At 38.6% G+C, this 23,362-nt stretch overlaps 1 protein-coding gene across 7 annotated transcripts in view; it reads right to left on the reverse strand.

Annotated features, from left to right (window-relative positions):
- Positions 1-23,362, reverse strand: part of CACNA2D3 (calcium voltage-gated channel auxiliary subunit alpha2delta 3) — a 732,114-nt gene that overhangs the window by 567,394 nt on the left and 141,358 nt on the right. For all 7 annotated transcript variants that reach the window (XR_006282707.1, XM_038411603.2, XM_038411604.2 and 4 more), the window contains one exon: positions 2,999-3,115. Coding sequence is in view for 6 of the 7 variants with exons in the window: in XM_038411603.2 (XP_038267531.1) it covers positions 2,999-3,115 (117 nt within the window). In the remaining variant the exon portion in view is untranslated. The remainder of the gene's footprint in view (positions 1-2,998; positions 3,116-23,362) is intronic.

Below are 23,362 nucleotides of genomic sequence, written 5' to 3' on the forward strand. Positions count from 1 at the left end.
CTCTCTGCAGGCGCTACCCCTGCAGCTCCCATGGGCCACAGTTCCCAGCCAATGCGAGCTGCGGGGGGAGCATGCAGAGTCCCTTGGCTGCCCCTACGCATAGGAGCCGGGGGGGACGGGGGACATGCCACTGCTTCTGGGAGCCATGCGGTGCAGGGCAAGCCCCGGATTCCACTCCCCAGCGGGAGCTCGAGGGCCAAATTAAAATGTCTGGAGGACCGCAGCCCTCAGGCCATAGTTTGCCCACCCCTGCACAATAGTGTATTCTGTTTGCCAGAAGCTGGGATTGGGTGATAGGGCCTGGATCACTTGATAACCTGTCTGTTCATTCCCTCTGGGGCACCTGCCATTAGCAACTGTCAGAGGACAGGATGCTGGGATTGATGGACCTGTGGTCTGACTCAGTATGGCCGTTCTTATGTTCTTCTGCTTTAATGTCACAGAAGTCTGGCGGACTGTTACTCAGAGCAAAGCATTATGGTCCATATAAAACATTAGATCTTAGATATCAAGACCATGACTATAACAGGAGCCAAAACATTTCTAAACACCACACAAATTCAAATTAGAGAACATGCACTGCAATGCTGAGACAGACACCAACTGCTCTTTCCTATTAATTCCCCATTCCTGTAAACAGACATTGTCTTTCGTTACCCATAGTTTGCGACTCACTAGTATCTACAAATGGCAGTGCTGCACTGAAGTGCTTTAGTGGAGCTCTTTTGATGCTTTTTTCCCCCCACATTTCCTGATCTCAAAGCAGTACTCCTTCTGCTAGGAAATAAGGAGACTGATCCCTTCACAATCAATATTGTGCAACTCCCCGCAGAAGATGTTCAAGTGCAGTTCTGCTCTAAAAAGGGGCAGTAAAAATAGCATTGTGTATATAATTTATGTATATAATCTGTCAGAGTCTCCCTGTCAAGTGTGTTCAGTTTATAGGTTAAAAGACATTTTATTTTACAGACAACCCAGAAAACTCAACCTTGAATCTGGAAGTCTAGCAGAATTCTTTACTTTTTCTGATCGTGCACAAGAACAGTTCTGCAAGTCAAATTTTGACTTCAGTCACACCAGTGAAACCCCAGTGTCTTCAACTGCTGCTTTCAGTGACACTTCTGGAACCTCAGGACTTTCAGTGCATTGATGTGGACACAGGGCAAAATGAGGACAGACATATGCCTAGAATTTAGTGGCAGGCCACAACTTTTATTAAACTTTATCACATAGGAGGGGAGCTATCCACCACCGATACTCTCCTATCCTAGCCATTTAATTGATTCCAGTCCAGGGGACCTTACCCATAGAGGAGGGTAGTTTCTCTTCAGCTTACCCACATGATTCAGCTCTCTCTGAATCCTAGTACCCTCTGCCCCTGAAGGGGACAAAGGGTGCAGCAGGGCGAGGACCTCAGCCTGAGATGGCCACAAGGTCTCCCCCTATCACATGAGCCCAAGGCCCATTACCAAAATTCCAGATCTTTTACCTACCTTAACCACAGAGGAAACTAGCCAAAGGGGGCACCAGCAACTACCTTGGTCACCCCCCAACACACAGACCCAAACACACTGCACACCTCCAGGTATCAATTCCTGCCCAATAGATGCCTCAGAACGGTTCTCAAACTTCATTGCACCATGACGCCCTTCTGACAACAAAAATTACTACATGACCTCAGACAGGAAGGCAGAACCTGAGCCCCACTGCCCACAGGCTTCAGTCTCATTCTGGCCTTGGCAACCCCATTAAAATGGGGTCCTCACCAACTTTGAGGTCCTGACCCACAGTTTGAGAGCCACTGAGTGTTCTCCTAGGTCAGCACCTCCATTTAACAAATGTACACCATCAACTCTGAAAACTTCTGGCCGATTGTAATAGATGTTCCTGTGCTGTATCACTGAACCCCCTATGTCCAGGAATATCTTGGTAACCTGTCTATTTACTTTCACCCATCTTCTTTTATATCCTGAGGAGGACGACGAGAATTGCTGCTGCAATCTGGTGAGTAACACTGCTGGAACAGAGCCAAAAGAGATTCCACATGGCCCAGGCACTGGGAAATGCTGGCCAATCGGCACCCCTCTCCCCCAGCCAGCCAATGAGTGCAAGAGACTCCCAGAGGAGGAGCTACCTTTTGTCCTGTCCCTTAGTGAATGTCTCCATCCCTTGCCTCTGGGACTGTCCCCCTTTCACCGCCGGCCCCATCAATTTCCCCTACCCATTTATGCAGGTGGGTGGCATTTTGCACATATAAAAATGAATGGAAGTTAATAAACAATTGTTGATGATACCCAAGAAGAAACACAATACAGCTCACCCTCTCAGCTGTGTGGGTTGTGCAAAGCTAACAGGAATCAAAAGTGGTAAAAACATTTATTTTTGTCACTAAAATCAGCATATATGACTCTGAACACATAAAAAGTGCCACTCCACCCTTTATAAACATTGCTGTGGAGAGGAGTTTCAGCAGTGAGAGGCAAGCAGAAAATTATGTACAGTAGACACATTTGCCAGCCTTTGTTACGCATTTACCACAGATTGGGGGTTTGGAGGGGGGCAATCAGAATGTTTCAGATTGTTCAATCAAGGGAGATTAGACTAGGCAGATCCCTTCAAATATTTTTATTGTTCTACAGGGTACTGCAATTAATTCTGGTTTGGTTGGTATAAATTTTAATATAAATATATGTATACTATCATTTTATCAGCAAATATGACACTTTCAGAATATTTGTAATGAACTGGTACTTCAAAGCTTGCCACATATGCAAAGCTTTTACCTGATCATCATAGGTAAATGCACTGCCAAATTTATCTTACTGATGGTATAATCAACTTTCATCTACTTCTGAGAGCTGGACCTTAAAAGCACTTCTGAAGTCTTCTGGTACTTTCTACATCTTCATCTTCAATTACCATAGATGCAACATTCTAAGCTACTGACACATTTTGTACAACTGCACAAAATATTAAAGCAAAATGATCTACTACTTACCCGTACAGCTTCAGACTTTTTATGAAACATTTCTTCCATACTTTTTGCGAGATTTTTCACAAGCTGAAGGCCATCAATTTCTTCTATTGAAACATCCTTCTCATATTCTTTGTATTTCTGCAAGAAAGTAAAATTGTAAAAGGAAATTACTTGAAACTCTGACAACTTGTAACTCGATGCATACTCCGTTTTCTCTAGCTTCTGTACATTTCCTTGGTATTCAGTTGGGTACTGGAGGGCTAGTTAATGCAAAAACACTTTTACTGAGATGGATCTGTTAGATCCAGAATGCCAATAGTGAAAAATAGAATAAAATGTATTAATCCCTTCCACTGTGGGGAAAGGAACCAAAACAAAGCCACATCTGCTCAAACATACATAACAGCAAACAGTATAAACAAAAAGACCTTATTTTAAACGAGTGATACATCCCTAGTCCCCTCTAGTTTTAGGGCCCCAGAGCTAGCCTCCTTCAACTAAGATCAAACAGAACTTGAATAAAATAGCTCTTCTTAGGCCCTGATTCAGAAAACCATGCAAGCATGTGCTTAACTTTATATACATGCATATGGCTACCCCTAAACAGCAAAGTGCCCTTTGACAGGAACAAATAAGGATGAATCCTGCTTTGTAGTCTCTTTTCAATGCACATATATGCACAAGTAACTCTTGGTGGCATGAATAAGAATTAGACAGGTATGGAGAGAAATACATCCCAAAAGCAGGTCAGCCATTCATTTCTAGCCTCCTTTTGTTCTTTTATGCATGTCAACATTTTGAATTTTATTTCTGTATTGGTGTTTACAATAAAACTATTTTCTTTGGGATCACTCCTGAAGATGGTAGTGTATTCCCTCCCACCATGAATAATCCCATTATAGTCAATACACTCAACCATAAAGGTTTTCATAATCAGGCTATGGTTTTGTAATCTGACTCCCTCTCTTTTAGGGCTTACTGTAGCTGGCTATGAATGAAGTAATTGGCAAAACTCCCATTATGGCAAGAGGAATACTGTAGTATGCAATTAGGGATGAAACCATCCAATTTAATATCATGTATTATATCCTTTAGATATTAATGATATTGAATTATCCATAGTTTCATCAGGAACAGAAGTGTATTATTAATTATTTATTATTAAATTATTATTATTAGATGCCTCCACGAACAGATAAGTAATGTGAGGTTCCTGCTCTGAAGAGTTTACCATCAAAGTTCATTTAAGATACAAGGAGGATGCATAAGAGTTACAGTAATAAGATACACAACTACTTATCAAAGACGTGCAAGCATCATGGTGGGACACTTTAAAAAATAAATACTAATGAGGAATAGGTTTATATATGAGAAATATATGAATACTTGCTGTTGAATATATTACTGTTTTAATGGTAGACCATATGATAGAGACAAATATGAAAAAAGTCTCTCCTCTGAGGAGCTCACATTCAAAGTGAAGAAAGGCAATATCATTTGGTTTGTGGTTATGCTCCACTACAAATTAGTGGGTTTTTTTTTAATCTCTACACTATGCTATACTCCATCCAGCATTCTTAAGCTCAGGCACTGCCAGTAAAAGTTAAGACTTTTCAAAATTAGCAAATTAATGCCCTCATCCTGCAAACACTTAAGCATGTGCACAACTTTACTTATATGAATAGTCCCATTTGACTCACCCACTCACAGGAAGCAAATTCTTCCAGGAAATCTCATTGTAAGAGTTATGCTCACTGGTTCAGGAAATCGAAGTACTATCATGTGACTAAAAGCATTGCAGCTCAAAATTTGGTATTTTCAATTTTGACCACCAACCCATAAAATATACAATAAATATGGCACATGCTTCTTGAAAAGCTGATTCAGCAAAGCTCTTAAGCGAATGCTTAAGTCCCACTGACTTAAATAGATGCTTAAATGCTTTGCAGAATGAAGGCCTTAACCAAATGTTTAAATATTTTCAGTATTGCACTCCCCAGTTACTGCATCCTAAGATGACACAATCCTCTAAGATAGAGTATCTTCTTAAAGACAATGCACTCACCACAGCTCAACATGGCATCCAACATCCCTGTCTAGCTGGACAGAAGCAAAAGGTTATTGCCCTTTTAAGGATTTCACCCTACAGTCATAGTACAGGGGGAAAGTTTATAGGAAGCAGGAAAGAGCTGGGGGGAGGGCAGGGAGCATTACCCTGCCTGCTGACCAAGAGAGACAGATTTATACCCTAGGAAGCACCAGAGAAGCCCTCTTTTATCTGGTTCAGGCTGGCAGAGACATACTGAGCTACTGTGTGCTACAGAATTCTAAATATTTCCATAGTAACTCATGGAAAAGAGACAAACTAAAACAAATAATGTACATATTGTAACTTATCCCAGTTGCAAATAAGTTTGACCTTGTTTTATACTAAAGGTGAGTAAACAGTTAATTTGTTACAAAAATATTTGACAAGTGTTTGCCTCTTTCTACATATGGAATGCTACAAACAAAACAAGATTTTCTTGAATTTATTCAGCTTAATCCTATTTATTTATTCAATTTTTTTATTTATTTTATTTTGGGTGATTTTCCTCTTATTCTATAACTAGATCAATATTCAAAAACCCAAATTGAAGCTTTTTAATCAGTTTCACTAGTCACATAAAAGTGACATGAAATTGTTTTCATTCCCTAATTCAGTCAGTCAATTAACATAACACTTTAAAATCAAGTTACTTGGAATTTGGTTTCTGAGACCATTTGAGTTTATGAGCCCAAAATATCATTTTCTGTGACCATTCATGCTAGGAAAGGTGAACTGCACAAGGGTTCATACTAAAGAAACATAAAAAGGAAGTAAACGCAGCTGAAGTGAATTAAACATTCAAACCAATATCTGCAGATTTTTTTGTAGCATTTATTTTTGTTTGCAATCATATAAAATAATTTTCCATTTCCAATTCCAACCTTTTTGCAAAAAGAGTAATGGATGCCTGAAAGAAAAGCAAGCTGGGGGACAAAACAATATGTAGTATCATTGTACAACTGTTTTGTGCCCCAAGGCAACCTTTTTATCATTCTCTGAAGACCTATCTACACTAAGAAGATGGGTTTTTTTGTTTTTTAAGTTTCCCACCATTGGTAACATCAGTTCAGCTCTACTGGTGTTAACACAGTTAGTCTGAGGGAAGACCGAATGCCACAGCTATTTTTAATACCATATTGAGACTGCAGAGACAGTGCAACCAAAAAAAAAGTTGATAATACTTGGAGTCACGTAGTTCTTCAAGACAGAGTAAATTCCAGTGATGGACAGTAAGTACAAGCTCAGGACACATATAGCAAGAAGGGTTCTCTTTTGCCATACTAAAATTTTCAGAAAGAATTTCACTTAAGCCTGACTACATGTCTAATGACCTATTTAGATGGGACCTTTTGTGAACTATATAATCTTTTTGATCAATATCCATGGGAGAAAGCAGCTGTAGTACTCTCCTGGAATCAACTAAATATCAGAGCCAATGACATTAATTACTGTCTAACAAGTTTTGTAACTAAAACTTGCCCATGGAATTAATATCACAAAGAGCAATAGAAATATAAGATTTCTCAGGTAACTTCTAGGTGCACTATGAACTTCTGATTTTCTAGAACATCGCCATTTCAGCAGTTTTACATACTAAAGACTTACTGTTGTGCAATTTTGTTCTAATAGACTTTTCAAAAGGAGTCTATTAATTAAACTAACTACCTTTGAAAAGCTTCATTTAAACCAACCTGATTTTTGATGCTGCTCTTTTTTTTTTAATCTCCCATGTTAATAGAACAAGCAGAATTTAGGTTACTATTCCCCAAAGGTATTTATGCCATTTTACATAATTAACTAATCCCAATTTTGTGTTCTTCTACCCACTTTGATCAAATGAGCATAAAGTAGCTTGTTATCCATGCACAGCAACTACTTCATTTTCACTGATCAGAGCAAGTGGAAGAACAGAGTCCACAGTAGGCAGTGATAGAATATTGTAAAATATATAAATTGTGCTAAAAAGTAGTATGCTGAAAAAGCTTTGCAGTGAACTGATTCCATTAAAAACTGCCATCTTTTCTCAGTGATATTTTTTGATAAATCCAGATCTAAAGAGACTGCCCTGAAGAACTGCTGTGCTTATTATATCACTAGGTCATCAAGTAGAGAGGCAATTCCCTGAAATGCTTATTTTCAGGCTGCATGATCAGTGTTTAACATATCCGATTCTGATAAGTGTTTTCTTAACAATTGACCTTTGAGTTCCTGGAAAGTCATCTTAAATGCATTGCTTGAAGAGATTGTTTTCAGGTCATAACAAGGTTAGATCAATGAGTTCTATCAAGTGAAGAAAACCAGAAAATTATTGTTTGTGGAAACTGACTGATGCAACTCTAAGACATCAACAATTTTTTCTGGTCACTCCCAGTATTATGCGATATAATCTATCAGTCTGCTGTGAGAAACTATTTCTAAAAATCTCTATTTCAAGTGATTAGTGCTTTTTAAAAAGACGGATTTACAGACTTAAAATAAAAGTGGATGATTTAGGCTTTCTTCTGCTTTCGATGGAGAAAATGCAAACTAATATGTGTAATACAAGTCTAGTTTTACAATGATGTCTGTTCATATGTGTTACTTTCATTTGTCTTAATTAACATTTGTAACCCAGGTTAGTGGGTCTGATGAAAAAGGGAGCCAAGTTTGTTGTGGGTAGATGAGAGACAGGGAAGACTGCAGCATGCTCACCTCACCAACCGTGACTGGGCAAACCTTGGGGATAGAAGACTGACTCAGCCAATCGGAGGGCGGGGATGAGAAGAAGACAGTTTTGCCTGAGAGGAGTGCAGGTGCTCTCTGACTGCCTCCCCCTGCCTGAGGAAACAGTGGCACTCCCCAGCTGTCACCCCTTGCAATGATGTTGCCAATTTGCCCTGAAAGGGGGTTGGCAAACTACTCTCGGGGAGAACAACCGATCTTGAAACACAGAGGAGACCCCTACACCTTTTTCCCCACTGTGAGTAACACCTATTGCTGCTGCATAGAGGTTAGCACCTTAGGCAAATTGACACCATCCCCTCACCACACACAAGCGTCTTCAGGCCTGCAATGCCTCGAGGTATGTGGGTTCCTCCATATTATGGAGCCCACTGATGTGAAATAAACTAGATTCATGAATCCAGGGAAATTTACCCTGGAAGTTGTTACTTGGGGGGTTATATAGTGTTACTGGTGTACCCAATCCAAAACCATCTTCTCCTTCCCCTTATATGAGTCCTCTATATTTCCTTTTGTAAATAAAGTATACATTGATTGTTGGTTCAGAAGAGCGTATGTACGACATATCAGGTTAGTCATAAGGTAAGTACTGGGACAGGTTGAAACTACAAAGGGAGGTACAGAAGGGTTCCTGACTACCTTAAACAGTCAGGTGGAGGCACCACCAGTTAATAACTAAGAACCCAGACCACTGAAATGCACTGAATCCAAAGCAGAGGGATACAAGGTAATGGCTTCTGTGGATGGTCAGCTGCCCTTAGGAGTATGGTAACCCATAAAATCCCCTTACACATGAATATATTTCAACATACAGAAAGAGTTGGAGCAAATCGAGGATATTATTTAAGCTCTCATTGAAAAGACCATACATCTATGATATGTCTAGCTGACTGTTGGAAGCCTCTATGAATTTGCATCAAACTAGGAGTATTTACTTCATTTGCAGGAAATTTGATATGTATTTTGCATCAGCAGTTTCATTGCCTTAAAAATACTTCTTATATTATTTTTGCTGCTGAAGGCAGAAGATTCCAAAAATGGAGACATTCTGTGGTTGGAAAGACCACCAGCTGTTTTTAGGTTTCAGTTTAGTTGCATCCAATGAAGTGAGCTGTAGCTCACAAAAGCTTATGCTCAAATAAATTTGTTAGTCTCTAAGGTGCCACAAGTACTCCTTTTCTTTTCAGCTGTTTTTAGTATCCTTGCACCCTAGTGACTGTGTTTAATGGGAAGAAGACTGGCTTTAATTTGTGCATGTATATACAATTTTTCTACATGCCCATTATGCATGAGACTGGGAATGTAGATTGGATCTAGAAACAAAGTTGGCTTTATGGTAAATACAGAAAAGTTTAAACTCTTAAAAATATGTGGAGAACAATAAAACTTAAGTGACAGCCACAATTTTAAATAGATTTTCCTCCTTCCACTAGAGCAGTGGTAGGCAACCTGCAGTCTATGGGCTGCAGGGACGTGCTGGCTGCCACTACCCACAGCTCCCATTAGCCGGGAATCGTGAACCCCAGCCACTGGGAGCTGTGGGCGGCCGTGCCTGCCGACGGTCATTGTAAACCAACTGTCTCATAGCCCGCCAGTGGATTACCCTGACGGGCCGCAGGTTGCCCACCAATGCACTAGAGACAGTCTGAACCACAGACTTCCATCATTTCTTAACAGGAACTTTGCAGCCATGAACTTCTGTATTGTTGCATTGGCTGATTTATTTAATTTCAAATTAATTTAATATAAAATATGATTATTTCTTCCATTCTGATGCAATCTTGAGAAAAACAGCAGCTGTCCCATCAAAACTGCAAATAAGCAAACCACCACGATTACAAGGGTTAGGGACAGGACACAGGGCTTATGTCCTTTCTATTTTACCCCCCCAAAAAAAACTTAGTGCTACAATCCTGGATGGTTTCTCAAAGCAACACCTTGTTCAGCTGCTCTCTCTGCACTCTGTGAATATATTTGATGGCACTGTTCACAATATTTTAAATAAATAGGTTTTCCAATATTTTATACTTTACTTCAGTTCATAAGACATTGAAATGCTTGGACCAGTATTCTTTCCAAAGCCTGCAATGATACATTTACATTGCTAAAGAAGGAAAACAAACAGTCTCAATAAGAAAAGGAGTACTTGTGGCACCTTAGAGACTAACAAATTTATTAGAGCATAAGCTTTCGTGAGCTACAGTCTCAATAACTTAACAGTAAGTAAATGCCGGGGAGTAGCACATCATTTCATGAAAGGTTAGGGTCACAGCTGAACACTTCCTCTGATAAGTGGATTTCTAGTTCTAAAGAAGATTGAGTACAAATAGTCCAAGCAACTTTTGATTTACTACAGTACAAGAAATATTTGAAACTCTGATTCTGTTAGTGAAATCCTCCTTTAGGATGAAATCCTCCATAGAGCCCAGAACTCCTCCACAGAGCGAAGAGCATTTATCATTTGAGAAAACAGACACAAAAAATGCATTATTTCTGCAGCTTCTATTTTACCAGATCATTTCACACAAGGAAAAGAAAAACACTATTTCACTGTCAGAACTTTTAATGTTGTTCATATATTTGGGTCATTTTTTAAAACTTACATAACTGAATATCTAGAAATAATGTACCAGAAATCAACCCACACAAAGCTGAGGTTGGAAGTGGTCTGTGCAATCCGAATAATTGGTAGTGCAGTGTCAATAAATAATAGGAAGAATGGGTGGCCAGGGCAACAAAAAAAATACCTTCTCGAAGCAGGACAGCTCTAGAAAGAAGATGTATATTAGTCAAAGGTAGATTATTTTTTCAATAGGGAAACGGGTTGTTGTGCATACACACATTCATCTCTATCTCTGTTATCTCTCATTGAAAGAAAGATAATTGCTCTCTAGTAACTTTGCTTAAATAGGCAAATAAATAAATGAAATATTCACTAAACATTTTTTTAAAGATGTACACTGTCCTTAGCTTGGCTACATAGATATTATGGGCACTAAATGAATTTGATCTAAAGGCTCCATCTAATACTCTGCAAAACTCTTCTTTTTGCCACTTCCCTATTCGGGATTGGTGATTTTTCTTAGTCTTCTTCCAAAACTCATGACCATATGCCAGGCTGTCACGCAGATTGGTCTCTCTGGGGTCTACTGATATCCAGTCCAGGTATCAAGACTTTGGTATCTCCCATGGTCATCTTCCATCCACAATTATTACAGTAACCATCCTACTGATATAGCTTTCAGATATCTGCTGGATATGTTCAACCATTCCAATGTAGCTTAGCCTTCCTCAACATGTCTTCAATTCGAACAATCTGCATTGGACCCCTTACAACCTCATTTTGTTTCCCCATCATGGAGTGTCCAACCATTTGACCATCTCGTTTCTATGGTGGAAAGCATACAGATTTCCTTTCTTGTGGCTGGCCAAGTCTCTGTTCTGTATATTAAAATCAAATTACAGTTTTATACACTATCTTTTCATCACAGAGAATTGGGGTCAGATCCTCCATTTACTCAAATCAGCTTTAATATGACAGGCATCACTTGGGGGGGGGGCAGGGGCGCACCATAGTCAGCAACTACTGATCCAAGATATTTAAATTCTTTCACTCTTTTAAGCTCTCTACCTGTAATGTCCTTTATGGTGAGTCCTCCTCCATCAGTTACCACAGCCTTGTATAGTCCACAAAGGTGTTAAGTACAACTACCATCCACACTAAAAGGGAGAATGCAGTTTCTAGGAACACAGTGATATCCCTTTAAATAGTTTGTGAGAATATCGTAAGCGCCACAAGAGACATTTTAAAAGCTGCGAGAAACCAGTCAGAGCAGAAGTATGCCTGTAGCTAAATCTTGCAGGTGTATGCATATTTTGTAAAATGGTTATTTGTGACCCAATTATCCCATGTGGTTTCTTCACTTTGTTTTTGTTGTGCGAAGAGTAAAAGACGATAGATTGCATCAGGCAAATAGAAGGGGTGTATACATGCACATATGTATAAGGACAGCAACATACAGTTGGGTCACAAAAAATATTTTAGGAAATATGAACAAATCCCTCAAGGGCTATGTCATAAATATAAAGGGAAGGGTAAACACCTTTAAAATCCCTCCTGGCCAGAGGAAAAACCCTTTCAACTGTAAAGGGTTAAGAAGCTAGGATAACCTCGCTGGCACCTGACCAAAATGACCAATGAGGAGACAAGATACTTTCAAAGCTGGAGAGGGGGAGAAACAAAGGGTCTGGGTCTGTGTGATGCTTTTGCCAGGGACAGAACAGGAATGGAGTCTTAAAACTTAGTAAATAATCTAGCTAGATATGTGTTAGATTATGATCTCTTTAAATGAGAAATGCACTTAGAAAATTAGCTGTGCTGAATGGAATGGATATTCCTGTCTTTGTGTCTTTTTGTAACTTAAGGTTTTGCCTAGAGGGATTCTCTATGTTTTCAATCTAATAACCCTGTAAGGTATTTACCATCCTGATTTTACAGAGGTGATTCTTTTTACTTTTTCTTCTATTAAAATTCTTCTTGTAAGAAACAATGTTTTTTTCATTGTTCTTAAGATCCAAGGGTTTGGGTCTGTGGTCACCTATGCAAATTGCTGAGGATTTTTATCAAACCTTCCCCAGGAAGGGGGGTGCAAGGTTTTGGTGAGGATTTTGGGGGGAAAAGACGTTTCCAAACGGTTCTTTCCTAATAAAAAACCCGGTTAGACATTTGGTGGCAGCAGCGAAAGTCCAAGGGCAAAAGGTAAAATAGTTTGTACCTTGGGGAAGTTTTAACCTAAGCTGGTAAAAGTAAGCTTAGGAGGTTTTCATGCAGGTCCCCTACATCTGTGCCCTAGCATTCAGAGTGGGGAAGGAATCTTGACAGGCTAGCTACGTGCATACTTCTGCTCTGACTGATTTCTGGCAGCTTTTAAAACTTACCTCTCTTGTGGCACTTACGGTGTTCTCACAAGCCATCTAACAAGATACTATTCTGTTCCCTTAAACTGCATACTCCCATTTAGTGTGGATGTTAGTTGTACTTAACAGTTTTGTAGAGCTCTGCAGTGATGGATAGCAGAGCTGGGCAATATTTTTTGGACAAAACATGTTCCACCAAAATATGCAGATTAGGGTTGACTGAAACATTTAGCAAATTCATGTTGAGTTCACGAAATTATTATGTATATATAAAAAAAACCTTCCACACAAGTAAAAATATTTTGTTCTCATATTTCCAAAAATGAAATATTTTTATTTGATTCTAAACTACTTTTGTTTCAAATTTTTACTTCAATTTTATTTAAAAAATTAAAGGTAAAAAATCCTCAAAAATGAAACACTTTTTGTTCCAGGTTGCATAAAATGTTTTGCTCGACCCAAAATATTTTTTCTTTAGGTGAAACAAACTGACAAGTTTTCATTTTGAATCAATCCTAAACTAATTTTTTCTTCAATTTTTTTTGGTTTGGACATTAAACAAAAAATCTATTATTCACACAGCCCTAGACACAAGCAGCAAGCATGCATATTTTTATCCAATACACTTTATAAAAAAAGTGACTTAAATCTTTGAAATATTCAAATCTGAACTGCTGCACTTTTGCAAGTTTAATATGAAATTACAGAAATGCAGGCATAAATTAACGAAAGCCAAAACCAAGTTATTAATACCAGCCTCAAATATTGTGCAAGAAGGGAAGAGGTTAGCATGACTTCACTGATCTCCAAATTCCATGCATTCTCAAAAGAGGGAACCAGTCAGACTTTTTGATCTAGTACCAGATGCATTACAACGTCAATTCTGATTATGAAAACTCACCAGAGCAGGAACTCATTGTTAGCTGAAAGGTGGAATATACCTCAAATAAATGACATACCATGCAGAAAATCCTCCATCACTCCTGTACATTTAAAATTCACCTACTTCTAAGCTACAAGAAGAATATTGGATAATAGGAAAAACTTTTTAATGTATATATTGCTCTGTATACGGTTTCTGACGTCTATGGACAATCAAGACAATATTGTGTCTTTTCAACAATATATTTAAGCTTCTTAGGGGTGGCATGTAGTTGATCCTGAATTGGAATAGTGAATATTTAAGGAAGCTTTTCATGATGTAGTTCAAAATTCAGATTGGGTAGGTCACCAGTCCTAGAGGGACTCCCATGGCTGAAGCCACATAGTATTTCCTCTAGTTCCCCATGTGTTCAGGAGCATTAATATGCTACTCAGTTTCCCAGGGTAAGAGCATGCATTATTGTGTGCTCTTGGGTTCCCTGTGAACTCTTAAAATATAATTAAAGCCCTCAAACATTCTTCTTCCCTGTCCTCTGTCTATCAGACTACAAGAGTTGGCCTCCTAATCTTTAATATTCTTAAAATACCTCCAATTAGTAGGAATACCATTATTATTTGATATTTTTCCTCACACTGCTGCTGATTTAAAATAAAAATCGAAGACCTTCTCTCTCTCTCTCTCGTTCTCAAACATGCATGTTTCTGCCAGAGGCCCACAGGGTAATTCTCTAATTATCTGTATTTTGTCAGTTATTACTACCCAAGAACTGGTTTATAGGTTGAGATTACTAAGCCTCATAATATTTAAATTTTAGTTTTGCAAGGGAACACATCCCCACCCCTCAGAGATTTGAGTTCTGTTATACTGTACCACACACAGGCCTACAATCTACTGTTTCTGCATTTTTGACCTACCAGAGACCTACACTCCCCTAGGATTTAGTTGTACTGTTTGGAATTCTCTCCATTACTACTATAAGGGAACTGATTTAAATCAAAAAGAAAAAGAGTACTTGTGGCACCTTAGAGACTAAAATTGATTAGAGCATAAGCTTTCGTGAGCTACAGCTCACTTCATCGGATGCACTGTAGCTCACGAAAGCTTATGCTCTAATAAATTGGTTAGTCTCTAAGGTGCCACAAGTACTCCTTTTCTTTTTGAGAATACAGACTAACACGGCTGCTACTCTGAAACCTGATTTAAATCGGAAGTTCAGAGGATCAGTATGAGCAGAAGAGGTCTCTCCCCTAGGAGGCAGCAGTTCAAGCCAGCACCAAGCAAGGGCTAGGAGCTACACATATTAATCTGCAACAGTAATCTAATAAACTACTTTTATCTGCATGTCTCTGAAAGTTTCTGCTAAAAATCTTGGTTGAAATCCTGGCCCTAGAGAGTTTTGCCATTGACTTCAACGGGGGCAGTATTTCACCCTACATCGTTAATTTATCAAACCTAACTGGGATTAGCAATGATTAGAGAAGAATGTGTCGGGGGCTCAGATTGAGCCACAAATACTCAAAAATCAGCAACAGCACATTTACTGTGAAGAGGAATTAGACAGTCATCACCTAAATGATACTTTTGCTGACACAGTTTGTGACACAATGTTTCTAGAGACAAGGAACAAAAGGCAGATGCAGAGACTCATGAAGAGGGCGTGACAAAATTTTAGCAGCCTTGAGGAGGGACAAGTCTCCACCTGCCCTGAAGTAGGTGTGGATCTCAGATTAAAGTTCCATTTTCCATTTCATTGCCCACATGCACACACAAATTCATATTGCATGCAATACCTGGAATTGCAGTAGAGAAGCCACAAGGAGTAATAACAAAAGTGTTACTGATTACAATGCTGGTTCCTCTTGTGTCCTCTTATGCAACTGATATAATCAGAAACCCATGCTGGGACAGATGACAGCCTGGCCAGCTTCATAGATCTAGTCAATACTTGTTACATACTATTGGACTGAAAAATTACTCAGCAAGAGGACAGTATGACCTGTCAGGAATTTCATGAACTCGGAATGTCAGAACTATACCTGAACATTTGAGAAGAGGGAACACCTTTCCTCACACACTGCAGAAAAACCTTTATGAGATTCCATTTTTCCTATGACAATTTAGAAATTGTCAGTAGCTAACATGAAAGACAGACAGCTAAAATTAATCATCAATATAAACGGATAGGCTTCAGGGCATAAGCAACCAATAACTTTTAGGAACAATGATAACCATGGTACACCCACAAAATTTGAAGCTATGGGAAATACTGAAATACAAAACTCAATAGTTAACATAACTTCATTGTCTTAAGCAAAGTTATACATGGAATAAAATTTGGCCAAATGTGTTTAGAACATCTTCATTCTAGTACAGATGCTCTCTGGCAAGATTCTGCTGTAAGTAAAGTCATCGTCATCATCATGTTCCCATTACACCTCTGACATTTAGGGCAGTACTTGATGCTAATTTAAAGTGGGTATACATCTTCTTTCCCCATTATATATTAGAGTACAGAATTGAATGCTCTAAATTTCACAAAACTTCACAATTCAGTGCAGTAAATGGCAAAATGCTACTTATAAATTACTCGGCTTTTGTAGCAGTACACCAATAAAAATAATCTGTAATACCCTTTGATGAGGTAGGATAAAGCACTAAATAATGTAATGTAAAGCAAAGTAAGACTCCAACCAGGCCTCACAGCTGAATCTGACGCAAATGTTCATATGTATAATTAAACAGGGGTTTTGTCACTAGAAGTCAAGATATTGGTGCCTTATAATCTTTGTAGTGAATCATTCATTAAACAGGCTGAGATACACAGTATATTTTTGTCTGAACTCTTTAAACTCAGTTCAGATAAGCTGCCATGGAAGCACTGTCAGTGACACTCCCGTCCTTTGGCGCAGAGATACAGGTTTGAAGTACCACACAAGTTAATTGGCTTATCTGAAGTCTTTTAAATTCTATATTCGGGATGTCCTGACAATTTAATGTGATCAATGAATGGGTCTGCTAGATTGTAACGAGCTTAAAGCTAATACAATTTGCAGCTGTTAATGTGGTTTCTTTAGTTACAGAGCCAAAAGCTATGTCAGTGTTAGAAAACGGAGAGCAGGCTCTCAATTAATATTTAACCCCTGGCCACAGGAATGATCAGAAAGGGCTACCTTTAGGTCCAAGTTACCTACTTAAGATCCTCCAGAATCCAGAAAACACTATGGTGAGAACATACAATATGTTTCATAGACTAGGAAACATTGATCTCTTTTCCTGCTGACCCATTTCACCATGATCATGGGAATGATTCACTACCTATTCTACACAGAAAACTTTCATTGATTTTTGTATACTTCTCATATTTAAAAAAGATTTTTCCACGCAATTACTTGGTTCCATCACACAAAAATTTAAAATAAATTTGATTTATGATGACTGTACAACAATTTTACAGTTCAATTTTACTATTCAGTGCTTTGAGGGTAGGGTGGGGTTAAAAATGAGAATAGCTTGAGAAATGATCCTTTAATTACAATGGGCCAGACTGTGTTACCTTTACTCACACTGAATAGACTGCAGTAAAAGTAGTCCCACTGAAATCCAGGGTACTACACGCAAAATAAGATACTATTTTGAGTGAAATATTATCAGTAGTACTAAATCTCTTGGTATGGCAAAACTATCATAACATTTTGCAATGATATTGTTTTAAAACAAAAAAATTGTTCAAACTGATACAGTTTATGTCCCTGGAAATTACACATAGTTCTATCATGCTAGAGGCCAACACATCAATTTTATTGCACTTGAGAGATGGCAGATCCATTCCCAGTAGAGGAACTGTAAAAATGCAACCGGGCTTCTAGATGAACTACAACTACTACAATTTTTAAATACACATTCTTTGAGTAAAAGGAAATTTGAAGTGAAAGAAAAGTGGCTGTCCAGTATTAAGTGTGCATATAAGTTGGCTTCAGTACATTTTCATTGTGCTGAGTCCTTGTCAGAAGGCTCTCCTCTGAAAGAGAGAACAAAAATTGACAGTATTTCCATGACAAGCTTAATTTTTGAAACTGTTCTTAGCAAGACATTTAACATATTCTCAGTATTAGGATGATCCTGTTTTTCCAGCACGTATCTTAAAGCAGTTTACAAAGGAAGTTAACTATCATTATCTCCATTTACAGATGGTGAAAATGAAGCATAGATAGATGCAGTGACCTGCCCAATTTCATACAACATGTCATGGCAGAAATGGTCATGGCTCCCTGTCCAGTGTCCCATCTACTAGACCACATATAACATTACTAACTTTAAGCAGATCCACAAAGAAAAAGGAGTCCATTTTTTTTCTTCTGAACATGTATGTTCCTCATTCCTTGACATTAAAAACGCCTTCATAACTGAGAGTTCGTGTTACAGCACATTACACATTCCTATCTGCCTTTGCTGGGCTTCTTGGTGTTGGTGAAATCCATCAATACTGTCCTCTGATGATAGTACACTTGCTTCCTATCCTCAAACGAGTTATTTTATTTGTTTCATCAAATAATATCAGGACTCTCTATGCTAGCATTTCATGTTTAACTGTTACAAGACATGGGTATCTGAGATACCACAATTATTTCCGAGCCTACTCATTTAGTTGCCTCAGAAGAGTCATCTGCCTTTAGAATGCAGAACAGTGATGTATTTCTTGTTCATTAGATTATTAATTATGCATAGCTTTACCTGGCACTCTGCAGGCAAAGACCATTTTTCCCTGGAAGCTACATCTTCCCTAGTGGACTGAGGCAATATACTTACTCTTCTTTAAAATATTTGCATATAATTTAAGTATCTTACAGTGTCTGTCATTTTGTGCATTGTGTCCCCAATGCATTTAATTTCTTCAAAGATACTTTTATCTGACCGAGTCTTCTCATTTTCTGTGTTTTAAGCGCTACAAAACCAAGTCAATAATGCATTATCATCTTGACCACAATTTCAATCAAGGGACTGAAACAAAAAGCTAGTGATTTGGTACTCTATTCTGTATAGGTAATTATACTGCACTCATCACTGTAGTACGAAAGCACCTGGTACTTCTCTCAGCACATAGCTGTGACCTGCAGTCCGTGTTCGCAGAAGGTGTCTCCCTTTAGCTCTCTGCACAGACTGCAGTATCAAGGGTTGAAAAATAGGGACAGTCTTGATTCAGACCTAGAGCCAGAGCAGCTGAGTTAGTGTGGAAAGGGGAGTAACTGCCCCAGGTGGCACTGATTACTTCCTGTCTGCAGTACAGGGGAAGCCAGGGTCCATATTGTGAATACCTGAGTCACCACACAATCAAATAGGAATTATGCTAGCTGTTCATAGGCCTCAGAAACTTGTCCTCCTTTTTACCTTATTTCTATATTTCAACTATTAAATAAGGCTGGCCCCAAAAAAGGAGGGGCAGTCAATTTTGATTCTTTTTCCATGAAGGAGCCAGCAATCTGGGCTGCTACTCATGATTACATTTTGCTGGTAGCCTCCCTTGCTCCCCCCGCCCCCAGTTGGTTGCTAGGGTTTTAGCACTTAACAGAGTTTGGTTATACTACAACTCTCAACAAATCCACTTGCCTGCTCACAGTTTAAGATTTCAAACTCATAGGAGAAAAATGCTATGACAGAATATCACCTAACCTCATTCTCAGCCTGTGTCTGTGGTGCTTACAAGCATGCCGTTCTGTCTCAAAAAGGCTGTGAATTCATGGGTTCTGCAGGAGGAGAAAAATTCCTAAGCAAAACTTCAATAGCTTCCATTAGAATCCTTCATCTGGTCTCCATTTTTTTTTTTAAACTGGTGTCTTGATTTCATTGAGGCACCCTGGAACCAGTAGTTCAATAGTCCAATTGCTCTGTTCTAAAACTCAGGGCCACACTATGGAAGCCTTACTCACATTGAGTAGTACCCCTCTCCACAACTGATTCCCACTGATTTAATGTGAGGAACTACTCAGTAGGAGTAAGGCCCTTTGCTAACAACTGGAAATAGTAGGAAACTGATCATTTAACAATGGAAGTTTGACTAGTGAAGAGGGAAGGAAGGAAACCAACCCACTTCTAGCTATCAGCATTGCTAGATGATTTGTCAGGTGTTATACTGTATTTTGACTAGATATGCAGAGAGCGACAAACAGATACTAAACAAGGCCTTCCAAGCTTATGATCTCACTGCAGTTTTTTATTCTTCAGTGAATCACAAGAAACAGATTGAGATGGGCTTCTGCATATGGACAACTAAAGAGGAACTGTGTTTTAAAATAACTCAATTCATGTACAAGCTAAGATAAGGGTAATCATGCTTTTGGGTGTCTGATGATCACTCCATGTCTGAAAGGACCATTTAAAACTTTGTATGTGGTATTATGAGTACTTTTCCCTCTCAGAAGCATCAGTCATAGCCTACTGAGAGAGACAGCATACAAGTCTAGATCTGTGCAAACGGATATGGCAAATGTTAGGCTCAGTTCCTTAAGTAGGCTATAGGGTGGTATGTATCCTGTTGCTAAGAGGGGGTAAGAAATGTGAGGTGATTGTTTTCTTAAACATGATACCATAACAACAACAACATGTTTGTTGCCATTAGAATCTAAGATTCTTTCTGCAGAAAAAGAAAGAAAGCTAGTTCACCAAGCTGGGTTTTTCATATTCTCCCAGATCTCACAAGTGAATAATGCACAATCTCTTAATGTGTTGTCAGATTCTGGTATTTGGTAAATGGTTGCTCCTCAGGCTGTAAGCCAAACTGAATTAGTCATTTTAATGTAATCAAGGACTTCTGCTTTCCAAAGATGGCCTCAGATTTTGGGCTTGCACGTAATTGTGCAAACAAACATCTTCAGATACATTTTATAGTACTGCGACCTAATCACCTGATCAGGTCTATTTAGATCTCAGTAAAAAGAAAAGGAGTACTTGTGGCACCTTAGAGACTAACAAAATTTATTAGAGCATAAGCTTTCGTGAGCTACAGCTCACTTCATCGGATGCATTTGGTGGAAAAAAAACCAAATGCATCCGATGAAGTGAGCTGTAGCTCACAAAAGCTTATGCTCTAATAAATTTGTTAGTCTCTAAGGTGCCACAAGTACTCCTTTTCTTTTTGCGAATACAGACTAACACGGCTGCTACTCTGAAACCTGACATTAGATCTCAGTGTTACTCACAGAATTTTTCCTGTAATTACCTGCCAAAGCAAAAACATGGACCAAAAGAAAAAGAAAAACCAAGAAGCACAGCTGAGATCCCTTTGAAAATCAGAGCCAGAGTTTAAATTTGATGGTAGAATTACTCCACTTTTTCAGAATAAAGTCAGTAGTGAAGACACCAGACAGTTTTCAACCATGCAGACAAAAAAGAAAAGCAACAGCATTCTTTGAAATGAAGAAATACTTCATAATCAGAGTATAAAGAAAGAATTAAGTAAACCCTCTAGCATAAACCTAAATCTAATAGGAGTAACTTTTTAAAGGAACATTGGCTATAAAACTTTTATATTTTCACTCCCAATTTCATATCAATCCTACTGTTTTAACAATTTAATTTATGAATGTAAAAACATATACCCTATTTTAACAATGAAGGCAGAAAACAGAAACAGTGTTCAGAGACTGAAATATGAAGTGCATTCTATTTTTTTTTTAATAAATTACCACAAAAGCTCTGTGTTGTACATAGCCAATAAGAGCATCATACTCCAAACCTGGTCTGCTTTAACAAAAAACAGATTTATAAATTTCAATTCCAGTATCTATCTTCTAAATAAATCTTGTTTCTAAACCTTACATACAGTGCAATGATTTGTTAATTTACTCTTCCCACATTCAATATAATCACTTTTAAATTAATCCTCTTTTCCCTTGGCATTCAGATTTTATATTTATCTGTTGCTGCAAATCTTCAACATAAGGAGACAGCTGCCTCTCTCTAAGGCTGTGAAGAGTTTTCCATTTCAATTCTGGTTTTGGACATACACTGCTTTAAATTCTTCATAAAGTCTTTTCGACCTCAAATTTAGCAAGTGTAGTTTAGCACCAGATTTTTTTCCCCATTCAAATTTAGAGATGAATCAGAGCAGCTGCTTCCAAGATACCAATATAAACAAATTTGGTGTAAATCATGTATGGAAAAGTCTTATGAAGGTTTTTGTCCATTCAAATCTCAAAATAGCTTGGCCCAGAAATTTCAAATTTGGCTTTATCCACCCTTCCTAGCTGCGATACAATGCATGGGATTATTCTTGGGAACGAATATTCTGGAAGGTATGCAGAATCTTTTTTCAGTTTTATAATAGATCATGGCTATTTACAAATGCATTGCAAAATACATAAAGGACTGTACCACTTCAAAATATGGTTGACCCCACAGTTTTATAAGAAAAAAGCAAGGGGGGGGGCCATCATTTCACTCCCAGGAGATCACATCACAACACTACCATAAGCAGCTTGATAGTCAAAGAAGGGAAGCAAAGGATCACTCCCAAAGGATACCCTTTCCCACCACTTAACATGGTCATTCCAGGCCATGGTTGAAACACAATGACAACAATATACAAGGAAACTTGCACTGCAACTGACAATGATGTCCCTGCACTGCAGATAAATAGAGGACTTTGCTTTCTGAGGTTGTCAGCCTGGCACCTTCTACCAATAATAAATTCAGTTATATTAAAAAAAAAAAACAGAGGGGAAAGCAAGGAAACAATATAACAAATCCACAGCTGCTAGAAGTATCAGATGTTTCCAAGATGCTGGCAATGGCTTCTCTGAAGGTTAATTACCCAAAACTGTTAGGAAAAGATTTTTTAAAACATATTTAAACATATGCCAATATCAATTTTGCAGGTCTGCTTACATTTAAAAAGCAATTTTCAATTGCCATTTAGCACTATCAAATATCGGGCTGGCAGTACCTTAGAAACTGCTCCTTCTATGAAGAAATATCTATTATTCTTGCAAACTTACTACAGGATTTCACACAAAGTACTTATTGAACAAAATGTATGAGTAGGACTGTAACAAACTGAGAAAATGTCTGTATTATTTCTTAGGAAAATTAGATACAACTTAATTTCCCTGCTCAATTTTATAGTGTTACCTGACCAAATGCACAGAGTTAAATCAAAGGTTTCTCTATGGAATCCAGGAAGGGTAAACAATGACACTTCAAAGGAGTTAAGATAACAATAGCTAGGCCACCAATTGGGAGAAGAAGCTACTCGGCTGGCACCACCAATGTTTTTCTCTTCCCAAGGCAAGCGGCTTGTCTACACTACCAACCGGATCGATGGGCAGCGATCAATCCAGCAGGGGTCAATTTATCCTGTCTAGCATAGATGCGATAAATCGACGGCCAATCACTTTAGCATTGACTCCACCTCAATAAAAAGCACAAAGGGAATCGACGGGAGAGCGTCTCCCATCGACACACCACAGTGAAGACACCACGGTAAGTAGATCTAAGTACATCGACTTCAGCTACATTATTCACGTAGGGCTTAGATCCAAGGATTATGAGGGGTTAAAATGGTGTCCCTGACAGAAAGGGAGGGGAAAAGTGGTCAGCTCAGCCAGAAGCTGACAGAGACCCAGGGCTAGTCTACATTTAAAACACTACAGATGGACTTGCTAGGGAACACCATTGACAGCCAGGGAGGTCGTAATGCAGAGATCCAGGGAAAGAGTGGTTGTACTGCAGTATCCCATCCCAGAGGGACATGAAGACATGTGCCCACTACACTGCTGTACTG

Source organism: Dermochelys coriacea, chromosome 7 (assembly GCF_009764565.3).
Source record: "Dermochelys coriacea isolate rDerCor1 chromosome 7, rDerCor1.pri.v4, whole genome shotgun sequence".
In the NCBI taxonomy this organism is placed as follows: Eukaryota; Metazoa; Chordata; order Testudines; family Dermochelyidae; genus Dermochelys; species Dermochelys coriacea.